This window comes from Phoxinus phoxinus (assembly GCF_949152265.1).
Source record: "Phoxinus phoxinus genome assembly, chromosome: 8".
NCBI classification, from domain to species: domain Eukaryota; kingdom Metazoa; phylum Chordata; class Actinopteri; order Cypriniformes; family Leuciscidae; genus Phoxinus; species Phoxinus phoxinus.
In genome coordinates, this window is record NC_136883.1 from 25,436,749 (window position 1) to 25,460,135 (window position 23,387).

At 36.8% G+C, this 23,387-nt stretch overlaps 2 protein-coding genes across 2 annotated transcripts in view; both read left to right on the forward strand.

The window, feature by feature from the left end:
- Positions 1-11,798, forward strand: part of mical3a (microtubule associated monooxygenase, calponin and LIM domain containing 3a) — a 79,607-nt gene extending 67,809 nt beyond the window's left edge. The window contains exons 45-49 of the mRNA XM_079620021.1: positions 2,309-2,374; positions 5,892-5,912; positions 7,295-7,394; positions 9,127-9,200; positions 10,015-11,798. Of these exons, the coding sequence (XP_079476147.1) occupies positions 2,309-2,374; positions 5,892-5,912; positions 7,295-7,394; positions 9,127-9,200; positions 10,015-10,199 (446 nt within the window). The 3' untranslated portion in view covers positions 10,200-11,798. The remainder of the gene's footprint in view (positions 1-2,308; positions 2,375-5,891; positions 5,913-7,294; positions 7,395-9,126; positions 9,201-10,014) is intronic.
- Positions 11,799-12,492: 694 nt separating this feature from the next.
- Positions 12,493-23,384, forward strand: ttc38 (tetratricopeptide repeat domain 38). The gene is made up of 14 exons (XM_079620988.1): positions 12,493-12,895; positions 13,375-13,452; positions 13,538-13,619; positions 14,521-14,695; positions 15,360-15,533; positions 16,174-16,249; positions 16,663-16,782; positions 16,884-16,943; positions 17,038-17,076; positions 18,346-18,427; positions 20,253-20,418; positions 22,021-22,180; positions 22,262-22,335; positions 23,161-23,384. The coding sequence occupies exons 1-14, from the start codon at positions 12,866-12,868 to the stop codon at positions 23,246-23,248; spliced, it is 1,404 nt and encodes a 467-aa protein (XP_079477114.1). The 5' UTR covers positions 12,493-12,865; the 3' UTR covers positions 23,249-23,384.
- Positions 23,385-23,387: the final 3 nt, after the last annotated feature.

The following is a 23,387-nucleotide window of genomic DNA, read 5'->3' on the forward strand; positions in this document are numbered from 1 at the left end:
GCTAGCTTGAAATCCTGATTAAGCCCCTCCCCTCTAGCCTTTTGTAGAGCCAATCCCTGTCTGCTTTACTCGCCAACATTTAGTTTTCATTTTTTCCTCCCATACCTGCTCAGTTGCATAAGGGGCCCCGGACCCCGAAAGATCCCAGTGTTTGTACCTCATTGCGATTGATTCCATCATGTGTGGTGCGTCTTCAATGTATTCCCAAACCTTACATCTCACACTGTGGATCTATTGTGTGCTTGTTTGAATGTGTATTGTCTTGCGTTTCATTGATCACACTGTGAAGTTACAGGCAAGCCATGTCGAAATCACACACGCAGGCAGGAGATAGCGTGGTTATGGTGAATAAATTACCCATTGTTTTCAAAGGACATTGAGGCATTGTTTAACCATCTTATGAATCTTTTTCAATGCAACAAGGTGTTTCTTAAACATAGCATGCCAATACGTTCTTGAAAGGCATCTTATTATTTTAGGTGTTGGGTTATGGGTCTTCTTTACATATGCTAAAAGTATTTATCAACAATCGTTTAGTTAGGAAACTAAGGTAAGTACAACACATCCACATTTTACAAATGTTCTGGTAAACTGGCTCAATATGATGGAAAAGCATTTGAAATCCAAAAACGAGTTTAACTAGCTAAAGGTCGTTTGATTTCTGTTTTGGAATTGTAATGCTGCAACCCCATACTTGCTGCTTGTGGCTACATTTTATTTAGTTTTATTAACAGTTGCACAGAGATTAAGTGGCTAGCATGTGAGCTGTGCACTTGGATTGATTGTCCTGTAAAAGTGAGTTTTTCTCATCACAATCTGGTTGGTGGCAGACCTGCTAACAGTTGGTGGATTTCTCGTAATCCTGGCTCAAAAACACTTTGCATAATTACTGTCAGCTTTCTGAGGCCTAAGACATCTCTTGGCTGGAACACTTGGTCGTCATTTCCAAAACAATACAGTTGTCCCCATTTTTGTAACCAATTAAAAACTTCAGAAAGCCGTTTTGGATTTCTGTGTGACTTTGCATCAGTGTGCGTTTGTTTATGGCCTGGTTTCCCCGCGGGTCGTTTCCATGCATGTCTGCATAAGAATGCGAGCTTGTTGCTTTTCATGGATAATTAGTTCCCCAATTCTTCCCATAACTGCAGAGGATGAACCAGTGATATGAGGTTTAAGAGGAGTGCTCATTGCATGTTAGATTTAAACAAATCCTTTCAGTGAAAAAAAAACTTTTAATGTCTATTTATTTACACAGTGTAGATGAGGTTGGAATAGGATATGAATGTAGAATAGGCAACTAAGGGGGAAAAAAATGTCCTCATTCTTCACATAAGACAAGGTTGTATTAGTGCTGATTAGTTTTAACCGCTTCTGAATGCAGAGCAGTCTGGCTTTCAAGGATTGCGCTGACAAACTCCTCTGTGATAGTCCCTTGTTGTGAACTGCCCAACATCCGTCATCCAATTGTTTCAGCATTTTAAAAACCATTCTGTCACCCCGGCATGGCAGAGCACAAAGAACTGTACAAGTATCTGACTTTTCATTTGCTCCCATGCATCATTGGCGAAATCCTTTACTCTGGTGCCAGTCATTCGTCTCGAGTTCATATGACGTTTTTTTTTTTTTGGTCTGTCTGTCTAATTTCTTTTTTTCCTCTTGTGGCTGGATTGACACCTGTTGTATAGATTGCTGATTTCCACATCAGACGTAGTGTGAGGATTGAGAAATATATTTTGCATCCCGACAGAATGGGAACATCCTCTAAGATGATATAATAATTCCACCTTGGGTCTTAAAATCCAAGTTTTCTGTATGAATAGAACCCACTTTCTGGAGACCAACAGCTGCATACTGTACTTCTTTGATGAAGCCTATGCAGACATTAGGTTTGCTCTTGTGTTACCACTTATTTGCCATCAGTAGTGCACAAAAGGAAAAGTTCAAAGAGAAGCAATATTTCACCTCTCTTTCTCGGTTCATTCATGTTTGCGCTCTGTCCCGTGTCATTTCCTCCCATGTCACATCACACTGCTGCTTTTAGTTTCTCCCCAGAGTTCTTTCTCTTTTTGATTTCGCTCCTCACTTTTTTCTCTTCCACATCTCTTTCTTTCTCTCCTCCTTCTTGACTTCACTCTTCTGGTTCTCTCTCTCTCTCTCTCTCTCTCTCTCTCTCTCTCTCTCTCTCTCTCTCTCTCTCTCTCTCTCTCTCTCTCTCTCTCTCTCTCTCTCTCTCTCTCTCTCTCTCTCTCTCTCTCTCTCTCTCTCTCTCTCTCTCTCTCTCTCTCATTCCTTTCCTGTGTTGTGGAAGTTGAGCCCTATGTCGGGACCCCTCGCCGAAGAGCCCTGTACCTCTGCCCCTGCTGTGCCCCTAAAGGTAACGTAAACCCCGTCATGTTTGCCGCCGGCCAGCTGGGTTTTCATAACAACATGGCCAGCGGCGTTACTTTGACAACCCACTGGACCTGTGGAGTATTGCTTTTGCCCTCCGACTACAAAGTCTACTTCTCTCCGCTGCCCGTGTGTGTCCAGGCTTAGTGGATTTCCCCCAGCAGATTGCGTCAATGCTTCTGATGTACACATTTGTAGCAGTAGTAGGGCTGGTCGATATTTTTCAGAGTTTTACCAAATAGCAATAGTTGCCAAGTAGATTCAAAATATTTTAAGCAAGAAGTAAAAATTTCATTTTATTTATATGCAACAACATAATAAACAGAGACTGTTAATGCTGTGCGTTAGTTACAACTTAGCGTAGTTTTGACGTAAATTGGCACTAATTTACAACTTGCACTCCACTAAAATGTTTTGCATTGCAGTGATTGGACCATTAAACTTAGTTGAAGCGTAACTCTGCGTATAAACTAAATATTTACAGAAGCCTTTTATCGGGAGTAAAGTTTGGAATAAAATAGCAGACTGAATGAACTGCATCATTAAGCTCTTGTTTTACCTGACAGACTTCAATTCTTTAGACTCACGATAACGCTGACATTTACACTTGCTTACAATTTAAGAGAACATTATGTGAAAAGATTACTTTGTTAGTGGCTCTTCAACCCGAACCCATCCTTAATAGTGCGCCGCTTTGTTGTGCATGTCAAATCAAATTACCGTAGACATAATCAATAAATGTAATTTATGTAAAAAAAATTATCAGTATTTATTTATTGATCCTTATTAATTCAGTTTCAAATACAGTTTCTGAATGTCATTTACAAATTAATTCAGTTTCAAATACAGTTTCTGAATGTCATTTACAAATAAAAGCACTTAAGTTATTCATGATAAAATAGTATTATATTTGATGGAAACTTACCGTTTGGCAAAAGAAGTTGGAGTGAAGGATAAACACGGCATTTCAACACAACTTCTGCTCACATATTTGAAGGCTGCTATTGGATCATTGAAGGTAAACATCATATTATACGACTATGCATTACTTTACCGCGAGCTTACGACCTAATAAAGTACAAAGTTAGTTACAAACTAATTAGTAGTTACTAAGCCTCTAGTGTGGACTTTTATGATTTTCGAAATAATTCATGAATATTATGCATTACGTTTTAAAACGTGTAATGTGCCATGTAAGGATTGCTCTGAAAAGTTTACCCAAATAATCAGTTAAATCGGTCAATTTGAAAGAACTGATTCAGGTGAATGAATCAAACTTGACCACAACATGCTAATAAAATTCTAGATCAGCAAAAAAAAACTCAATATTTGGTAAATGTTTGGTATATCGCCCAGCCCTCAGCAGAAGCAACAAAAGATAAAGCTACATTTTGGTTTCCTTTATAAATCAAGATTCTACTTTTGTTTTACCTTACTTTAGACATTATAAAGAGGATGAATATAGCATGAAATGCGTTTCTAATTAGTACGTAAGAGCCGACCTGATATGATGACGGGTCATTAGTGTGTGTATTTTGGGGGAAACTGCTCTGCTGACTTTAAGTGTGAATTTAAATAACAGCATGATTGTCATTTGCTCTTACCGAGTTCTAAACTGTCAAATACGCGTCCCAACCACACACAGCTCCTCTATAGAGCTGTATCATGGTAATCCATAGACTATATTCACTGTGTGTTCATGAGTTTCCATAACACTGATGATTTGCTGTGAAAGGGGAACACAACAGGAAAGTGAGGTCTGCAAACTTGGTCTTTGTCATACCATTACGCTCAAATTTAAAGTCAACATGAAATCAAAATTTCTCTCTTTTTTTTTTTTATAATTTTTTTATTACAGACTCCTGGTCTTATTATGAGCATTATTCCAACTAAAAAGGTTTGCCTTGCAGGGTTCCCCACTGGGCATTAAAAATCTGAAATCTCCTCATTTTAAAGCTATTAAAAAGTATTTTACTGCTAGGCAAAAATTGGAGGCGATCTGATTGAAAAAAATATATGCTTTTAGGCTGTGTAGCACCAAGTCTTTGGTAGTAGCCTCCCCAGTGTTACACACGTCTTGTCTTGTGTAGTACTTTTTATGTAGTATGCACTTTACCAGAGATGAGTCAGGGAGGGTGAGTCACTTGGGAGAAGAGAGCGGGCAAATTCGAGCAAAATGAGAGATTGCAAATTTAACACCCAAGAGATGTTTATGACAGCAATGAAGCTGAACAATTTATGCCACAAGACGTTTAAATTAGGTACTAAGGGAATGAAAACTAATTTATATTTTTTTACCAGAATACTTTTTACTATTTACAACATTGTTTGTGCGCTGCCTTAAAGAGGCATCCGCTCTCTGATGTGAGCCCAACATGAAGGATAAAAAGCATATTCACTCTCTGACAGTAGATGGAGTTTAAGGAACAGCAGAAATGTGGCCACAACCCTGTAAATAAAGCAGGCTGTGCTATTTTTTATTTCTGTACAACAGGCTATTTAAATATTTCAAACTGCCATTCAGTCATTTGACATGTCATTTTAACAGTCACTTTACATCCGGTTATGCATGTTAGATTTGAACTTTTTCTAAGCACTGTTAGTTTTTAGATGTTACATGTCATGTTTACTATTTCTATATATTTAGTATGGAGTACTGCGTTGAGAACTGTTTAAATACAATTCATTTTGAGAATGGGTAAGTTTTGTTCTTTATGTGCTTACAGTATTCATTTTCATTCGTTCAGGTCTTAACAACTCATTAATGTGCAGCAGCCCTGTCTTGGTAGTCTTGCATCAAAATGTATTAAATTTAATTAAAAAAAAATTGTGTAAAGCATGATAGAGGCCACTATGTTGGGGATGCTTTAATAAAAACATTACTTTTTTAGTGTTAATTTTATTGCTGGTTAACATAGTAGCAATGACATAATAGTAGTAGTAATGATAATTTTATATTTAATTTATACTATGTACTTAATCAAAACTATGATTTATACGACTTAATGACTTTGCGATTCAGTTTTCTCAATAAATATCGTTTCTGCTTAGAATGGAAATATCACAATATAGAATTACAATGGTTTCGAATGAGATTTCATCTTTCATGTTGACTTTAAATGCAGTAGCACAAAATCCAAATGTGCGGCAACATTGTGGTGTGTCTGTCGGTTTGTAATCTGGTGTGTGTAACTATGCCTGTGTATAACAGTGCCCTTTTGGCACAACATTAGCGTGGTTGTTATACAACTGTTCTAATTGTGGTTCTTCTTTCTCTGTTCCTCTTGGGAAAGCATGGGGCTGAGTGTGGGGGAGGCCACTCACAGTGCGTCCCACTGGATAAGTTTAGCCTCCCTGTCCTCTGTTGTCCTTGTCTCTCACTGTTTTTGTGTCTGAGGACCTCTACTTTGCCTCTGTGTGTTTAAAACAGCTAAGGCCAGCAACCGCGAGCACAGCCATTCGATTTATGTGTGTACTGTCTTTTTTTCCTTTTATGTTGCTAGAGCCGCCTCTCCGTCAGCTAAGTACGTCATGCTGCATCCAGGTTTACCATGCGATTGGCTCATCTCAGTGCTTGGCTTCACTTGTGTGTTAATGTATGTGTGTGTAGGGATGGGAGACAGGGTATTCATAGACATCTGGGACTACTAGCATGGGCTGACATGCACAGTTGTTCCCATATACAGTCGGTGACAGTATTCTGCATTGATCATGGACTTCAGCGCATACCATGAGGTTTTTTTTTTTTACCTCATGCAGTCTAACGTCTAACTGCAGTGCATGTAAAGAATATTGAGTCATGAGCCTGACCCAGAGCACTTTTTAAAGGAATATGCCAGGTTCAATACAAGCTTAATTGGCAGCCTTTTGCGGCATAATGCCTATTACCACCTTTTTTGTTTTCATAACATCTAAAAATTGAGGTTGTGGTAAGTCACTTATAGTGGAAATAAATGTGACAATGAAAATAACATTGAAATGCACACTGATTTAAAACCATGTGTGATACTAACTATTTCTGTGTATAAAATATCCCAGAATATGTAATGCTTTTTATATAGAGAAAAATCTAACTTTAGTCAGCCTTATTTATATAAAAATGTAATAATATTATTCAGGATCCTTTGAGTATAATGCAATCTTTGAAAATAAAGAAATAAGTGTCTCTACTGTCACTTTTGATCAATTTATTGTACATTTAATGAAAGTATTAATTTCTTTAAAAAAGTTTCTTAACTCTAAACTTTTTGAAGAGTGGTGGTGTGTGTATCATTTATTAATTATATATACCGGTAGTCAAAATTATAAATATGAGTCAAACTTATTTATTGTTATAATCAAAATTTTGCCACCAACTCTTTGTTCCAAACTTGTATTAAAACTGGGACATTTCTTTATGATATGCCATATTTATTGCCGTGATATTGGCCTAAAATGGTGTAAAATTGGATAACTTTTTGGAGAAAACCTCCTTGGAGCAAGCTACGGACCCAGAAAGGTAAAGTTAAGATGAATTTAGATGTTCACTCTTTTTGACATATACCTGTGACATTGCCTTGTATTATTGGGTAGCTTTCACACTTTAAAAGGATAGTCCTGACAAAAAAAAAAAAAAGGTTTTGAAGTTTAAAGCAATATCCACTGCCTTGAAAAAGACCAAATGCCTCAGAAGTCCAGTCTGATCAGCATTGATCATGAAATGCTGTCCAATCAGAAGTCGCACCTCCACGCCATCCTCTGTGAACCCCGGCAGCCTCGACCTCATTCCCACCCTACTCTTGCCCTGACAAAGACATCCTGGCTTGGCTGTCATCGCATTTGCTGTGTGGGTGTCTGTGTCAGGTCTGTGTGTCAGTGGGTGGTTAGCTGCCAGGTTCCTCATGCTTCTCCAATGTGCTTCTTGCAGGAATGGGTAAAAAGGACGATCCAAAGCTGATGCAGGAATGGTTTAAACTGGTCCAGGAGAAGAATGCCTTGGTGCGCTATGAATCTGAGCTGATGATATTGTGAGTAGACACTCGGATTAAGCTTCAGTCCTGTTGCTTATGTTTCATGCAAACCTCTGTAGATGGCATAGGTGGGTCAAGTGGAGATTTTGAGAATGTTTTTCGAACCATGTAAAATTTTCACTATATAAAAAAGCTTATGTTTATTAAAACAATAAAAACACAATATAAAAGTAAAATCTTTTATGTTAATGAATGGAAATCTTAATTTTAAATTGTAAAATGAGCATATCCAAGCGTATTGTCTAGAGTCTGGATGTTTTTATTCATTGTACAAAAGAACACCTTTCTAAACATGAACAACTGATTATCTCTAACAGGCAGATATGCTGTAGGCAACGGCATGGTGCGGAAAGATTTTGCCAGATGCTTTTATTATATTCTGTTTCGTTCTGTTTACATTTGTGTGAATACAAGGTGCAATTATACAGTGACTGTGCCTCGGATGCAATCAACTGTGCATCTGTGTTTGTAAAGATGAGCACCAAATGGCCCATACATTCAGGAAAAAGAACAGTTTCATCAGCAAAACCCAAATTACAAAGGGACTGTTTCATCAAGAAAATAAAAACAGTGTGTTTGGTTCTCGATGAGAAGAGGGTCTTAATAGTTTTGCAGTTTTAGGCCGTATCGGATTTGTCACCGGTCAGTATTGTATGCATTATGTACATATATATATGTATGTAATTGTGCATGCTTTTTTCTACTATTTCTACATTTACATTTTCTAAATGTAGGAATGCTCCTTTCAGTTAATAACTGGTACACTAATGATTTAAAAACTAAATATTTTTTAGCAAATCTCAGAATGAATATCCAATTTTTTTATTCTGTACACTATAATTTGTGATGCCTGAATTCATTTGTTGCATTTAAATAGTTTGATTTAAAATTGATATGTGACCCTGGATCACAAAAAACAGTCACAAGTCGCACGGGTATATTTGTGGCAATAGCCAACAATACATTGTATGGGTCAAAATTATCGATTTTTCTTTTATGCCAAAAATCATTAGGATATTAAGTAAAGATCATGTTCCATGAAGATATTTTGTAAATTTCCTACCGTAAATATATAAAAATGTATTTTCGTGAGTTAATCCAGCTCAATCGCGAACATAAGTGGACAACTTTAAAGGTGATTTTCTCAATGTTACAATTTTTTTTGCCCCCGCAGATTCCACATTTTCAAATAGTATCTCGGCCAAATATTGTCCTATCCCAACACACCATACATCAATGGAAAGCTTATTTATTCGGCTTTCAGATGATGTACAAATCTCAATTTTAAAAAAAAATTACCCATGTGACTGGTTTTGTGGTCCAGGATCACATATATTACTTAGATATACTAGAATAGCATTTTATTTAGCAATTTAGCAACCATACAATGAATATAATTACTGGCCAGTATTTTAATAACAATATAAGAAGTTTAATACCAGAAACAACTCATCGTCCAGATAAAGGATGATTTTAACTTGCGGTCTTGCGCATGTTCTTCTCAAAGTACTCTGCTTAAAGGCGCATCTGCTCATCTAAAACCTTGTGTTTGTGTGGACATTATGGTGCTTTAATGGCAGATGGTTTCTTGATGTCCATGTGGGGCATCAAAGAATCCAATATCTTTGAACATCAAAGATTTTTCAAAGTACCTTATAAAAACTCTATAGCTTAACAGTCATTTGCCCTCTTCTCCCATTTAATTCTACTCCATCCCTTCTCTCTGCAGTGCTCGTGAGCTGGAGTTGGAGGACAGACAGAGTCGACTGCAACAGGAACTACGAGAACGCATGGCAGTAGATGGTACTTTGCTCTCCAGTATTGACCTGATCATATGTTAACACCAACAAAATGATATGCATTACACAGCCCTGCATCTTGAAGAAATATTTCTGATGATTTGCAAAAAAGGCCTAATATTATCTAATTTGACAATGTGGAGTTCAGCTTTAATGCACTTATCAAATGTAAAAAGTTTGACAAAGAAATATTCAAATATAATACAACGCGACACGGCAACTAAACTCAAATAATGCACGTTTTATTACAATATTGTTCTCTTTATAATGTTATGTAATATGACAGTCCTTCCAATAGTCATTATTAGTCGTGCAGTGCCGATTGAGCTGCGCGCGCTGAAGCTGATCACGCACACTACAGCGTTAATTCAAGGGGTACAAATGCATCCAATATAAGACAAATCAGATATAGATAGGCATACACAAAATAAACACAATATTACGACTTACATTTGCACAAAACAAAAGGCTGCTATGGAAAACGTAGTCATAATGAAGGTGTAAAATGGTCCCAAACAAAACGCGCTCGCTTTGTTTCGCGGTTGAGCAGCACACACGCGCATGGACCTGCTTAATCGATGATCGAGAAGTTGTATTGATTAAATGTATTATCGACAATTAATCGATCGTCGATTAATCGTTGACATCCCTAATGCACATATTTGTAAAAATGTGTGACGCACTAGAGCAAACCGGACTATTTTTGGAATCAGCACACCAAAGTTAGTTAGTAACAAGTATTGAATTTCATTCAGCAAATTTGATGTAGGGTGATGTTATCATTAAATGAACTTAAATCAGTGTTTCACCCTCAACAGACCATCTGAAGACCGAGGAAGAGCTGGCGGAGGAGAAGCAGATCCTGAATGAGATGTTGGAGGTCGTCGAGCAAAGAGATTCTCTGGTGGCCCTGCTGGAGGAGCAGAGACTTAGGGAGAAAGAGGAGGATAAAGACCTGGAGTCTGTGATGCTCTCCAAGGGGTTCAGCCTCAACTGGGCTTAGCATAACAATGATGACATGGTTCTGACCGCCAGCGTTTCCCAGTTCCACCGCAGGGAATGTAAAAAAATTGCAGAAAGATTCGGTCTGTCTCCCCCCTTGTTTTTTGGGCATGTCAACACAACGTTTACAAATCCACTCACGAGCACGACGATGATGTTTACGAGTTCTCCTGGCACGACTCAGGGCGTTTTGTCCCTCGGCAGCCAAGGCATTGGTTCCATCCAAGACGTTCTCTCCGTCAGAAAGAGAGAATGGATCAATTTGGGGATTTTTTTTTTTTTTTTTTTTTTTTTTGTGTCTTGAAAGGTGACATATCAATCCTGCTGATGTTGAGGAAGTCTGAGACTAATGATCCTACATAAAGCCAGTCTTGTTTTTCCCAGAATGTCTGGTCAATCAACTGTTACGTTTTCAGCGACGACAGGTGTTTGGACTTGATTTCCTATCATGCATTTTCTACCTTGACTACTGACTGAAAAAGTTCAGCTGTTTCTTTGCAATCGCACTCCTCTCCTGTTTAATATAACACTATAAACATCAGACCTCCATTCAACAGATGAATGAAGTCTTGTGTGGTTCACAGATAAGCATGCGATGGACTTCTGTAGTTGCCACAGAACACCCTCAGCGACCGGCACATGTTGTGTTTGTAGCATTGACAATTGTAAAACTTTCGAATTCGTCAGTAGCCACCATTATAGATATTGGTGTACGCTGGGAGCGAAACGCTCTTTGTTACACACTTCACTGATGTTGGTTTCCATTTGTCCTGAGTGGCGTTACCACATATATCCTAAAAACAGTTTACAATCATTTATGATCCATGAATATCTGATACTTGTACTATAGTTTACATAAAGCAGTGGAGTATTAGTATATAAACTTCCTCAATGCAGATAGTTCATAAGAACACACACACAATATACATTGATATACAATCAAATGCATTATGCATTTTGTTGGTTGGTCAGTGGTTTCTGGAACAGTTAACAGTATCAAATCAGATTGTGCCCATATTCACATTTAATTATCTAATTATTTTCCACTTTCTCCAGGTTTGGAGCAACATGCCTTTTTTTAACTTTTCATGCAACGGCTCCTCACATCCACAGAGTTTACTTATGTTTGCAGAGTGTGTTATTTATAATTGTCTTTTGTACATTTTTTATATCACATGGAAACATTTCAGCACTGCTGACCGACACCAGTGCTGATTAACAGCAGGAGCTCATAGTCATGCTCGATTTGGAACAGGAAACATCGATATTGCAAATGAACATGCCTTTTTTTCCCCTAAGTGTACATTTAATTTTAGTCACTGTTCAGTTGTATAGATGGGCACAGATTTTGTTTCTTTTTGTTTGTTTGACTTGTAAGTACAGATAACTGTGAATGAAAACACGTGGTCATTGATAGTTATTTAGACTGTAAAATGTTTGACAGATTTTATGGTATTTATTAACGTGTGAAAAATGTATTATATGTAAAGTAAATCAATCCTAATTTTTAAAAAATATGTTGGGTCTTGAATGCTTTGTTGCTAATTTGCATATAGAGTGTTGAATGTATGCAGAGGCAATAAACAATGCAGTTGTTAAATGAAGACTCATTAATTTCATTTTTTCATTTATTACAATGTTTTTTTTATTACTATTTTACACTTTTTTTGGAAGTTGAAATTAATTCAACTTCATTTCATATGCAGGCTTTATTTCAATAAATGTAATATTAAATTTTGCTGTTGGTCAGCTTTCGAAATCTAACCCATTAAGATTGTGATGTTTGCATATTATTTCAGATTTTTTTTCTCATCTATTTACATTATGAATTCTTGCATATTTTTGCATAGTTCATTATTGTGGTCTTTTTTTTTTCTTTCATCCTATTTATTCATCTTTAAAGCATTACAATGTTGGCATGTGTTTGACTTAACTTTACCTTCATTCATTTACTACAGTACTTTACAAGTATTGGAACTTGTTTAAGGATCACAAATCCTCTATGCAAATCTTTTAGAATGCATTAAGCCATTATCTTCAGATTTTAAAAATGCACAAGAAATGCATATAAAAGGGAAACTAGTAAATCTTGAAAACGGGGAACGTGCATATGTTATTTAGCTTTATGTATCTCAACCCACTCCTGATTTTTGCACTTCCGCTGTGTAAACTTTTACTTTTGAGACAGACTCAATGGTGGTGGGAAAGACTAATTTATGTGAATCGGTTCCTTTGAACGGTTCGTTTTAATGAGCTGGTTCAAAAAATGATTCACTGCATTATTGTACGTCATCACGTATTTCCTGACATCTTGACATATGTTCGTGTTCTTCTACTAAAACCTTAACGTTAGATAATTTTTAATTAGTAAGGGGGTTTGTTGTTGAATATGTCCCAGTTCAGTTTGTCGCTGTTAAATGCGATTTAGAACCTATAGCTATAACAACTTGGCTAAAAATATTGATAACATTGCGAGACGGTCGTGTTCGAAAAAGGTTTCTTGATTCAATAAATCAGTTAATTGTTTAATTTAGTTAACCAAGAAACGATTTGTGAACAAATTCAAACTGGTTTTGTGAACCGGTTCAACCGACACATCATAAGATCCGACTCCAAAGGTCCCTGAAATAATCATCACTCACTTGTTAGAAACTACCGCATGTGAGAATGAACGCCGTTAGTTTCAGAGATTGCAAGGTAAGTTAGAAATTTGTTTTCAATATAGTGCATACAAGGGTTTCTCGAGTTATTTTGAGAAGGTAACTTTTAATAGGGTTCTCGAGATAAAAACGCAATGGCGAACTAAATCTCTCTTGATAAATGTCTGTATAAAAGCGCCCTTTTGACCTAGGGATTAAGGTTTAGTTTGTTTGAGTTTGCTTCATTAAACAACTCAACAGTAGAACGAATTGTTATATCACCCTTAGTGCACGTTACATGCAGGGCAAAACTTTGTAAACAACACAATGTAACAGTACAAAAACAAAACCGCACGCTATAAGAACTGCATTGACAGTAAAATAGCCTTCAGTTTGCGCTTTGCGCTTGTTTACAATAGCAAATTGATCTAATGTTATATTGTATGTAGCTAATATTGCATTGGTGGTCCAAAACTAATTCAAGCAATCTTACTTGGCCATCAAATCAGTTGCTATGCTCTGTTGTGGATGTGTTAGGCATGGGAATCAGAGGGTCTGATGCTGTCCACTAGCAGCAACGAGGCCTGTAAACTATATGATGCTATACTGTCTCAGGTACATACATCAATATACACTGATTTTGATAACTGTGTGTTTTTTCTTCTGCATATATCTAACCTACTCTGTCTCTGTTAATCAGTATGTGACCTGGCGTAATGATGAGACACTGGGAGGAATAGAAGGCTGTATTACAGCTGTCAAAGCTGCAGACCCGGACTTTGGTATGTGATTGCAACACTGAGCACATGTAGTCTGTCTCTGTCCTGTCAATGTTTTTTTTTTTTTAATCACTCCACAATGTCTGTCTTATAAGGAAGCTTGCTCTGCCATCAAAAAAAAAAAAAAAAAGATAATTGCAACTTTTTATCTCATAATCCATAATTTTTTTCTTTTTTTAGCAACGAGTCTGTCTCTCATTTTCTTCTTCTGACTTTTTCCTCGTAATTGTGAGTTTGTCATACTACTGTCTTTATTTCGAACAATTCCAAGTTTATATCTCGCAAATCTGAATTTATATCTAAACTCGTAATGAATTGCGAGAAAATTTATTGTAATTGTGATGAAATATAAACTCGCAATTGTGTGAAAAACGTATGAGTTATAAACTTGGAATTGCGAGAAATAAAATCAGACATTTTTTCTCAGAATTGTGAGATATAGCCTAAACTCGATATCGTGAGTTAAAAAGTCCAAATTGTGAGATATAAACTCTTAATTCTGAGAATAAAAGTATGAATTACAAGTTATAAACCTGGAATTGCGAGAAATAAAGTCAGAATTGCACTTCTCAGTTCTGACTTTTTTCTCAAAATTGTGAGAGAAACTAGTTGTGAAGTAGGATTTGCAAGATATAAACTCTATTGTGAGAAGAAAAAACATCAGTAATGTGAGATACAATGTTGCAGTTAAATTTTTATTCTATGGCGAAAACAATCTTCCACGTCGTCTCATATAACATAATTTTATCTCAAAATCAATAATGTCTATTTATTTATTTGGTAAGTAACTGTGTAATAAGTGTGATAATGTACAATCAGCTGGTCATTATCGCAAGATAAACCCCTTCAGGTTTATACAATACATCCGTGACAAGTCCTCATTAGTGTGTCCACTGTGCTGCAGTTATGGGTCATGTGATCTCGACTGGGCTGGAGTTGGTGGGCACAGGAAGTTCAGTCCTGCGGGATGAGAGATTGGCCAGCGCTGTGAGGAAGACTGTGGAGCTGGCGAACTGTCAGGAGGAGCTCACGTCCAGAGAGAGGAACCATGTGAAAGCCATGGAGCTCTTCTCTAAAGGGTGAGTTCACATGAAACGGACTAAGAGCTGCATGAGAAGATTCATCCAATGACATTACGAATGTTTCACTTTTTTTTTTCTGGTTAATTTTAAGCAATGTTGCCTTTGGCCAACAAGCAGTTATGAATTTGTTCTTTTAAGATTCATGTTCCCTCTATTTTATCCGTGGGCTGTAAAGAGTGTGACTGTCATATGAAACTTAGTTTTAGCGTGATTAAAGTTCTTGTATAAAGCAGCCTTTTTACAAAAGTTTCCCAATCATTTATGTTCTCAGGTCTAATGAATTGGACAAACCACTAGAATTCTGTGAAAAGATCACTTTTAAAAGAGGGTTCAGAGGTGACATACATTTAGTCCATTTTAACTGGTCAAAAAAGAAAAATATCTGAAAAGGATCACTTTGGCTGTAATACAGTTGTTATCATTAACTAAAATAGTTTTTGATAATTGCAATAAATCTGACATATTCAGTAAATACTGTATAAGGAAGGGGGGGGGGGCTTAATTAGAAATGTTGCCTTAGGTATATTATATTATGGTTTATTATTATTTATTTTTTATTACTCAAGCTAAATACTATAATAGTGGGTAAATAACAATGTGGTACTGTGTAAATGTAAGCATTTTTTTTAATGAATGAAGTACATTGAATGGTGTGTTTCAGAGCCCTGCACAAGGCCTGTGAGGTTTGGGAGGGTATTCTGTCTGATCACCCCACAGACATGTTGGCACTGAAGTTTGCCCATGATGGATTCTTCTACCTGGGTGAACAGATTCAGATGAGGGACTCGGTGGCCAGAGTGCTGCCCCATTGGAAACCGCAGATGCCGTTGTACAGGCAGGTGCTCGTGCTCCACCGATGCCAATCTGAATGCTGGCTTAAAATCATTTTACCGTGTGATGGTAAAATCATTATTTTAAATAATTAAAATCTCATTTTTACTGAAATTAGTTTTTCTTTAATAATTCTTTTATTTTATTTTTCATTTTACCAGGTTCAGTTTTTCATATCTAAGATATCTTTCAAAATCCAACTTGGTCCACATGACAACTATTTTAGAAGTGTCCTGAAATTAAATGAATCAAATTAAAGGGAAAGTTCATCCAAAAAATGAAAATTCTGTCATCATTTATTTACTCACCCTCAAGTTTTTTCAAACTTGTATGAATTGTTTTCTTAAGCTGAACCCAAAAGATATTTTGATGAATGTGTGTAACCAAACAGTTGTGGGACCCCTCTGACTTCCATAGTATGGAACTATGGAACTAGACTATGGAAGTCAGTGGTGGTGTCCCACAATTATTTGGTTACACACATTCACCAAAATATCTTGTTTTGTGTTCAGCTGAATACGACACTCATACAGGCTTGGAAAAACTTGAGGGTGAGTACATTACAGATTTTTTTTTTTTGGTGAACTATCCCTTTAAATATGTAACTATTCTAAGTAAATGTTTTCATTGGGTGTGTTTTCCAGTTATCTTAAAGGGATGTATTCCTTTGGGCTTCTTGAGACTCATTTCTATGACGAAGCTGAAAAAATGGCAAAAGAGGTAGTATTTTTTTAATTGCATATTTAATTAATGTCATTCATTAGTATTGCTCACTACTTTCCAATGTTATGGCAGTATAATGTAAAAAATGACTAATTAGTCTATTAAATATGCATTTTAAAATATAATTTTAATATTTATGTGATAAATCTGTTTTTAATGCAGCAGACACAGTAAATGTATTGTGCTTGTCTTTCAAAACTGGTGAAAATAAACAATAATATCAGATGTCATAAATGTCCACATGTCCAGTGTACTGGATATTTAATATTTTGTAGTTCCCCACACATTTTTTAATTTTATTTTATGAATTACTTAACTTAATATTTAAAAAAATATTGAACTATATTAAAAAAATTCCACAATTTCTTATTAACGAAAAGCACTATTATTATAATGCATTATTCCTGCAGGGCCTGGCTTTGACTCCTCAGGACGGTTGGAGTGTCCATGCTGTGGCTCATGTCCATGAGATGAAGGCAGAGGTGGACAAGGGGTTAAAGTTCATGGCCTCTACAGAGAAAGACTGGATAGTCAGTTTCAGAAAGATAGTTTAAAACATGTGCAGCACATTGTGTATGGTAAAAACAAAAACAAAAATCAGATCATATGATGTCTTATTTCTCCCTTAAAGGTGTCCGACATGTTGGCGTGCCATAATTACTGGCACTGGGCTCTATATCACATTGAGAAGGTAATAAAACATAGTTACATCCAATACAAAAAGAACACAAGTTACTTTTATCCATGCGTCTTTCATGGATTTTTTCTTTTTCTTTCTTCCACAGGGGAATTATGAAGCAGCTTTGGATATTTTTGATGAGCAGGTCAGTTCACTACTGTGCTTATTATTACACTCTTTGACAATGCATTTAAGAAGTGGGATGGTACTACTGTGCTTTGCATTGTAATACCATGTTGTTGGTTTTTTTTCTACAATTTATCATGGTATTCTTTAAAGTGCTTTGGAGGACCATGTAAATATCATGGTGCGTGAATATGGTAAAATATTCAGTATTTATCCACGATATTTCCATCTGATGCCACCTGTGGTACTGCCACAGTACTGAAATCATGTAGACATGTGGTGAATGTAATTAGTCACACCAGGGGAGAAGTGTAAATCCTGTCTCGTGTTCCATATGGAATGTGACGGATTTACGATGGTGAAAGTTGAATTGATTTAGACAGGAGCAGATGGGTGTCAAGCCAAGTTGTTTCCAGGGCAAAATCTTTAGACTACACTCTCTTGAATATACAGTATATAAATCATTCATTCATTTACTGCAAGTACACGCTGTCCACAGTCCATCAGTGTATAGAAACTAGAATATTGAAAGCTATCAAACTAGAATTAGAGTTAATGCATTAATTGAATAACCGATCAATCTTTACGTAGTAAAATCTTTATCTTGAACAGAAGGGTTGAAGTGACAATAGAATATTTTTACATTGACCTCAGCAGGTGCGAAGACACTCTTAACTAGAATGCTTTATATTTAGAAAGTTGTTAAAAATGTTAAATAACACTGATAACTTTCAACTTAACTTAAAAGCTCAGTTATATAAAGAGCAGTAGTTAATGTAGAGTATATAATGGATCTACATGGCTAGAGGTTTGTGGACACCAGAACAAAATGTAATGTTAATATGGAGTTGGGTCTCCCCTTTGCTGTTATATCATCTTCCACAGTTCTGGGAAGGGAGAAATGCATATCACGACCCCTTTAAATGCATCCCAGTGGTGTTCAGGTCTGGTCTTTGTGCATGTCATTCAAGTTCTTCTAGTAAAACATTTAGTTTTGGACCTCTCTTTGTGCCAACCATGCTACAACAGAATAATGTTGATGATTGCACAGCCATATGCTTGATGTTATGCACCTGTAGGTAATGGACGTAGCTGGTAATTGTCAAAAGAGTTGATTAGAGAAGAGCATATGGTGTATATGAATTAGTTTCATGATCTGTCATTATAGTCATTATACATTATACGACTTATTATATAATGTAACAATGATAATGAAAGTTATTGCGGATTGTTACCTAGATGTGGAACAGAAATGACTGGTCATGGGACATTTCAAATCTTTCTCCAGGTTTATCTGCGCTGTGTGAAGTCCAGAGCCATGCTGGACACCGTTGATGCTTGTTCATTGCTCTACAGGCTAGAGCTGGAGGGTGAGATATCATTAAGTCTTAAAATACAGATTGAAAACAATAAAACCTCAGCATCTCTGAGCAGGAGTAGAGGAGGAGAAAAACATTTCAGTTTTTTTCATCCAAACAGCTTGTGCAGGCTGAACACATTTGCTTTTAACAGTTTCATTTTGTCTGAAATCTTCACTGATATATAATGTGAATCTGCTGTGTTGAAAAGCCCTGATGTGGTGTGAAGATCATGTGTTTGACATCATGTGATCATGTGAAGAGTGGTGTTAGGCAAGTTTCTGAACCTCGGAAATAAGTGTATTTTTGGGTAAAGAACTTGACTGGTGAACACGGCAGATGGCTAAATATAGATATATGATAATCTATGTGTAATATATATTTATATAATGAATAAATGATTATATGCTTTAAAATTAGGGGGGAAAAACTATTACCCTTTTAAGAAAAAAAGTTATATATTCTCTGAAAACTGAGAAAGTTGAATTGTATTACACAATTTTGCGTTTTAAGATTATTGGGAAACAAGACGAATACTGATTAAGAAAATATTTTTTGCAGTCAAGTGCCTTGGAAAGGCTTGACGAAACCGGTTTCTCTTCATGTTTCCTTTTGGAACGTATTAACAGGAGGAGACGTTTACGGGACATTGCAATCTATAAAGTTCAGTTTTACCCTCTGGGACTCGAGGACTTGTGACATTCACAGAGAAGATAAATGGAAGTTATAAAGGAGTTCAACCTTTGTTTGTTCAACCTTTGGTTTAAAAAATGACTAGGGTTACAAAAAACCTGCTCCATTTTATTTAGCCTATTTATTGGCACAGTTGAAGACATCATGATCTCTTTTCAAGGATATATTTAAAGTCTTTGCTGAAACTACAGTATAGTCAGCTTTTAGGATGCTTTTCACAATTTATATTTTAAAGCAGCTTTACAGATATATTAACTAGTAATATAGGGCCAGCTTGCACCAGCGAAAACCCTTTTTGGCATTATAAAACTACTGTCAGGGTTTACTAAAGACATTTATTGAAAAATTACAGATGAAAGGTGGACACATTGCATTTGTAGGAGTTTTTCTTTGAGACACACCATTTATGGGAGGAGAGTATTTAAATATATGATGCAATGTAATTTACTAAGGTTTGCGGAAATCATATTAACTGGTATTTGTGCCATTATTTAATAAAAAAAACATGTGCTAAAGCATTTTTGCACTTGACATTGCTGGTCTGTGTTGTCAGTAGATCATCAATCCCATCTGTGCATTAGGCATTGGAGTATCACGCTAATTTGCCCTGTTTAGTAAATCAAACATGATTATAGTAGGTAATCATGTTTGTTTAGAAAAGGTATTCAAATCATTTGAGTTATTAATATAATAGCCTCTGAAAGCCATTCTAAAGCGTGCAAGCTTACAAAATTACTTGAAACCCTGCAGCTTTCAAGTTTATGTCTTCTATGAATTATTCTTATGAGCTCAAATGTTGTTGTTTTTGGACTATGCTAATTCACAGGACATAGTTCACTTGACCTTTGGTAAGCAAACATGAACTTTTGCTCTCCCGTATACACATGCGAATGAATGAAAGTGAATGGATTGTGAAGTCTAGCATGACCGGCTGGAGGGGTGCTGGCAGCGGCCAGTGAAGCGTCCCTTACTTTCTGGCTGGTGTAGCTGCCGGTAGGCATGGTTCAGAAACACAGATGAGCTGGGATAGTGGGAAGTGTAACTGGATATGTTTGATTAATGAATAAGAGGCATGTTGTTGTGCTGAAATGCACAAAAAGTAGTGCAACTGTGTGTTTGTGTGTATATAATATTTTCTCGGCAGGTGTGAGCGTGAAGGACCGCTACAGAGAGGTGCTGCAGGTGACCCAGCCACATACAGAGGACCACACATTACTTTTCAATGACCTGCACTTCCTCATGGTTTCCCTGGGAAGCAAGGAGAGCGCCACCACTCAGCGCCTGCTGGAGAGTCTGCAGGAACTAGCTAAGTGAGCCGCACGCATTGCACAACCCACTCAAGAGATTACATTACAGCCAGGTTCTGCTCACGGGTGGGAGTTTGTGGAGGCTGAGTCGTGGACAAATGTAGCGTGTCTTCAGGCTCTGTATGAGATTTCGTATAAATGTCCCTGTTCTGGGGAAGACTGGCATTCTCAAGGCTGATGCGCTGCATGCATGTTTATTCCGATTTGTCATTACGGCCAAAACAAAGCGTCCGGTAAAGGTTGCACAGAAGGAACACAAAGTGTATTGAAAGTAAATCCAAGCACAAAAATACATTTCTTGTCAGAGTGCTGTGTTTTATAAGATGGGGTTTATAACGTGATGGAGAGGAATCCTCTGGGAGCTGTATTTTCAGCACAGCATCTGTTCAAAGAAAGCAGTGTTTTCTCAAAGAGCAGAATGTTTTTCGTTATCCACTTATGTTCTTTAGGCTTTAAGTAACAATTTTACACACACACACACACACACAAATAAATTTTACACACACACACACACACACACACAAATAAAAACCTTGCCGAATTGGTTGTCTACTCTAAACCAGGCATTTTCAAACTTTTTGATTCCACGGACCACCTAAAATATAAAAGGAAATTATATATTTTCATGTGCTGCATAAATTTACACTTTGAACAATCTAAAATATAAGTATGTGTATAATATTATCTGGAAAATATTTAGTTTCTATTGTTGACACTTTTTTAGACTACTGTTTAGATAAAAACATGAATAGAAACAACACACAAAACACAACTATGGCTATTGATGGCTATCTGAACAGTTTTATAAAGCAGAATGAAACCGTAGTAATATGTATATAATTTCTAAATAAATATGTAAATTAACATTTTACATTATAATAATAATATTATTTTTTCTTATCTGTAACCTTTTCGTGGTTTAATCTTTTGCAGTCCCGAGTTTAAAACCCTGGCACTTTTCCACGTCAAAACGGTCTTTGACTTGAAAAAGTGCTTATAGCAGAAGATGTACACACTTTTCCTTGTGGCAGAGAGCCGGAATACTGCAGGTGTTCGGAAATCCAAGCCATTCTTGCCGCTCTCCATTCTCGAGCATTTGGACGTTGACTGGTGCTCTTTTATATGTTAATGACATTTATTAGACGCCATTTACAAGGTGGAGATCTGAAACCATTCAGCTGCACACAATTTCACGCTCATTTGCAATTTATAGATTTCAATTCTGGAACAGGGTGTACGCACATTTTTTTGTTGCGTGCGGTCATTCTCTGAATCACACGTACATACTTTGAGAAATTTCGTAAGATCAAATGTAGGATGGTTAGGTTTCCACACAACATTTTATAAATGAGGCCCCTGGTCTAAACAAGGGAAAAAAGCTTCTAAACATTTCTTCTGAAACAATATAATTTTCTTACATGTGTATAACACAAAATAAGATGTTTTGAATAATGTTCACACTGTTGTTTTCCTTATCTAGTAAAACATATAGTGACAGGGGGTGGTAAGTCATATTAGTTATATACGGAGTGACATATGAATGAATTAGCGTGACAGAAATGTCCATTTTAGCATTAGTCAAATGTCTCTGTTTCCCTCCTTCAGAGACCCAGCAGAAAACCATCAGTTCCAGATAGCTGAGCGTGTGGGGCTGCCCATGTGTCAGGCTCTGCTGGAGTATGACCAGGGGAACTACAAGCAGGCCGTGGAGCTGCTTAAACCCATCAGAGGCCGCTTTGTAGAGATAGGGGGCAGTGACGCACAGGTCTTTCACCGCTTCACTGCAGTATGTATTAGATAAGCAGCGTTTCCACTATAAACAACCTCCTTATTTGTTTCTCTGCAGAGAGATGTTTTCAACCAGCTCCTTATTCATGCTGCCATGAAGTCGGGAGACAAAGAACACCAACGATTTGCCAGGTAACCGTTGTGTTCTCTAACCCTCTAAGTGGGAAATGGTTTTCAAATAGCTCATTTGTTGTCTTTTATGCTGCACTTTAAAGGTGTTGTTAGGTTTACAGCTTAAGCTCTATAGACGGTGTAGGATGCAAGCTGACAACTGCCACATTATCATAATTTGCCCTGTTAACTTCCATTGTAAGCGTGATAAGTTGTGATAATTCTCCCCTGCCAGAATCTAGAAGATGTGTAGCATTTTAAAATCTTTAAGATTTGTTTTAATTAGTATGATTTTCCTGATTAATATTTTTTTTTCTTGTCGCCATCTACTAATCTGTGTTATAAACACAGATGTCTTTCCAGGCTGATAAACAACTTTTGTTAACTGAATAGAATAATACATCGGAAACCATGGCCAAATACCTTTCAAAAAGAAAAGAAAAAACGCATTCAATGAACTGGTCGTGAACAAAGGCACACAACAGATTGAAAGTGCACAGTTGGCAGCACATTTTCATATAGTAATCAGTAACTACTATGCAAGGCCACAGGGTTTCCATTAAACATGAACTGTCATGTCAATTGATGTGCTTTCCACGGATGCCAGGTATTTGTGTGTAATTCAGTTTCAAACAGAAATTTACATGTTGCATTTCATTAGTATGCAATGCTCATAAATCGAAATTCTTCCAAATTTCAAACTCCCACCTGTTCTGCACAGGTTGCACATAAAATGAAGTGCATGTAAATATTTTTAAAATGCCTGATTTGGACAGCAGTGTTGTCCTGCAGGGATTTTCTTGGACTCTTTCTAAGGAAGCAGGTGCTGTTGTGTTTTGTCCCTAGATGCATGCTGACTGAGAGAGACGCAGTGCGGCCACACTCCCTGCTCACAGACCGTCTGATCCAGAGAGCCCACTCCTTACATGTTTAAATTCAGACCCTATTCCCAAAGTGCTTTACACCCTGTGCTCTGGTGGTTTAATTACAGGCCGCTTTCCGAACTCATTTAACTACAGACATCAGATCAGAGAGCCCAAGAGTTTGCATTGAACAAAGTCTTCTGTTTAATG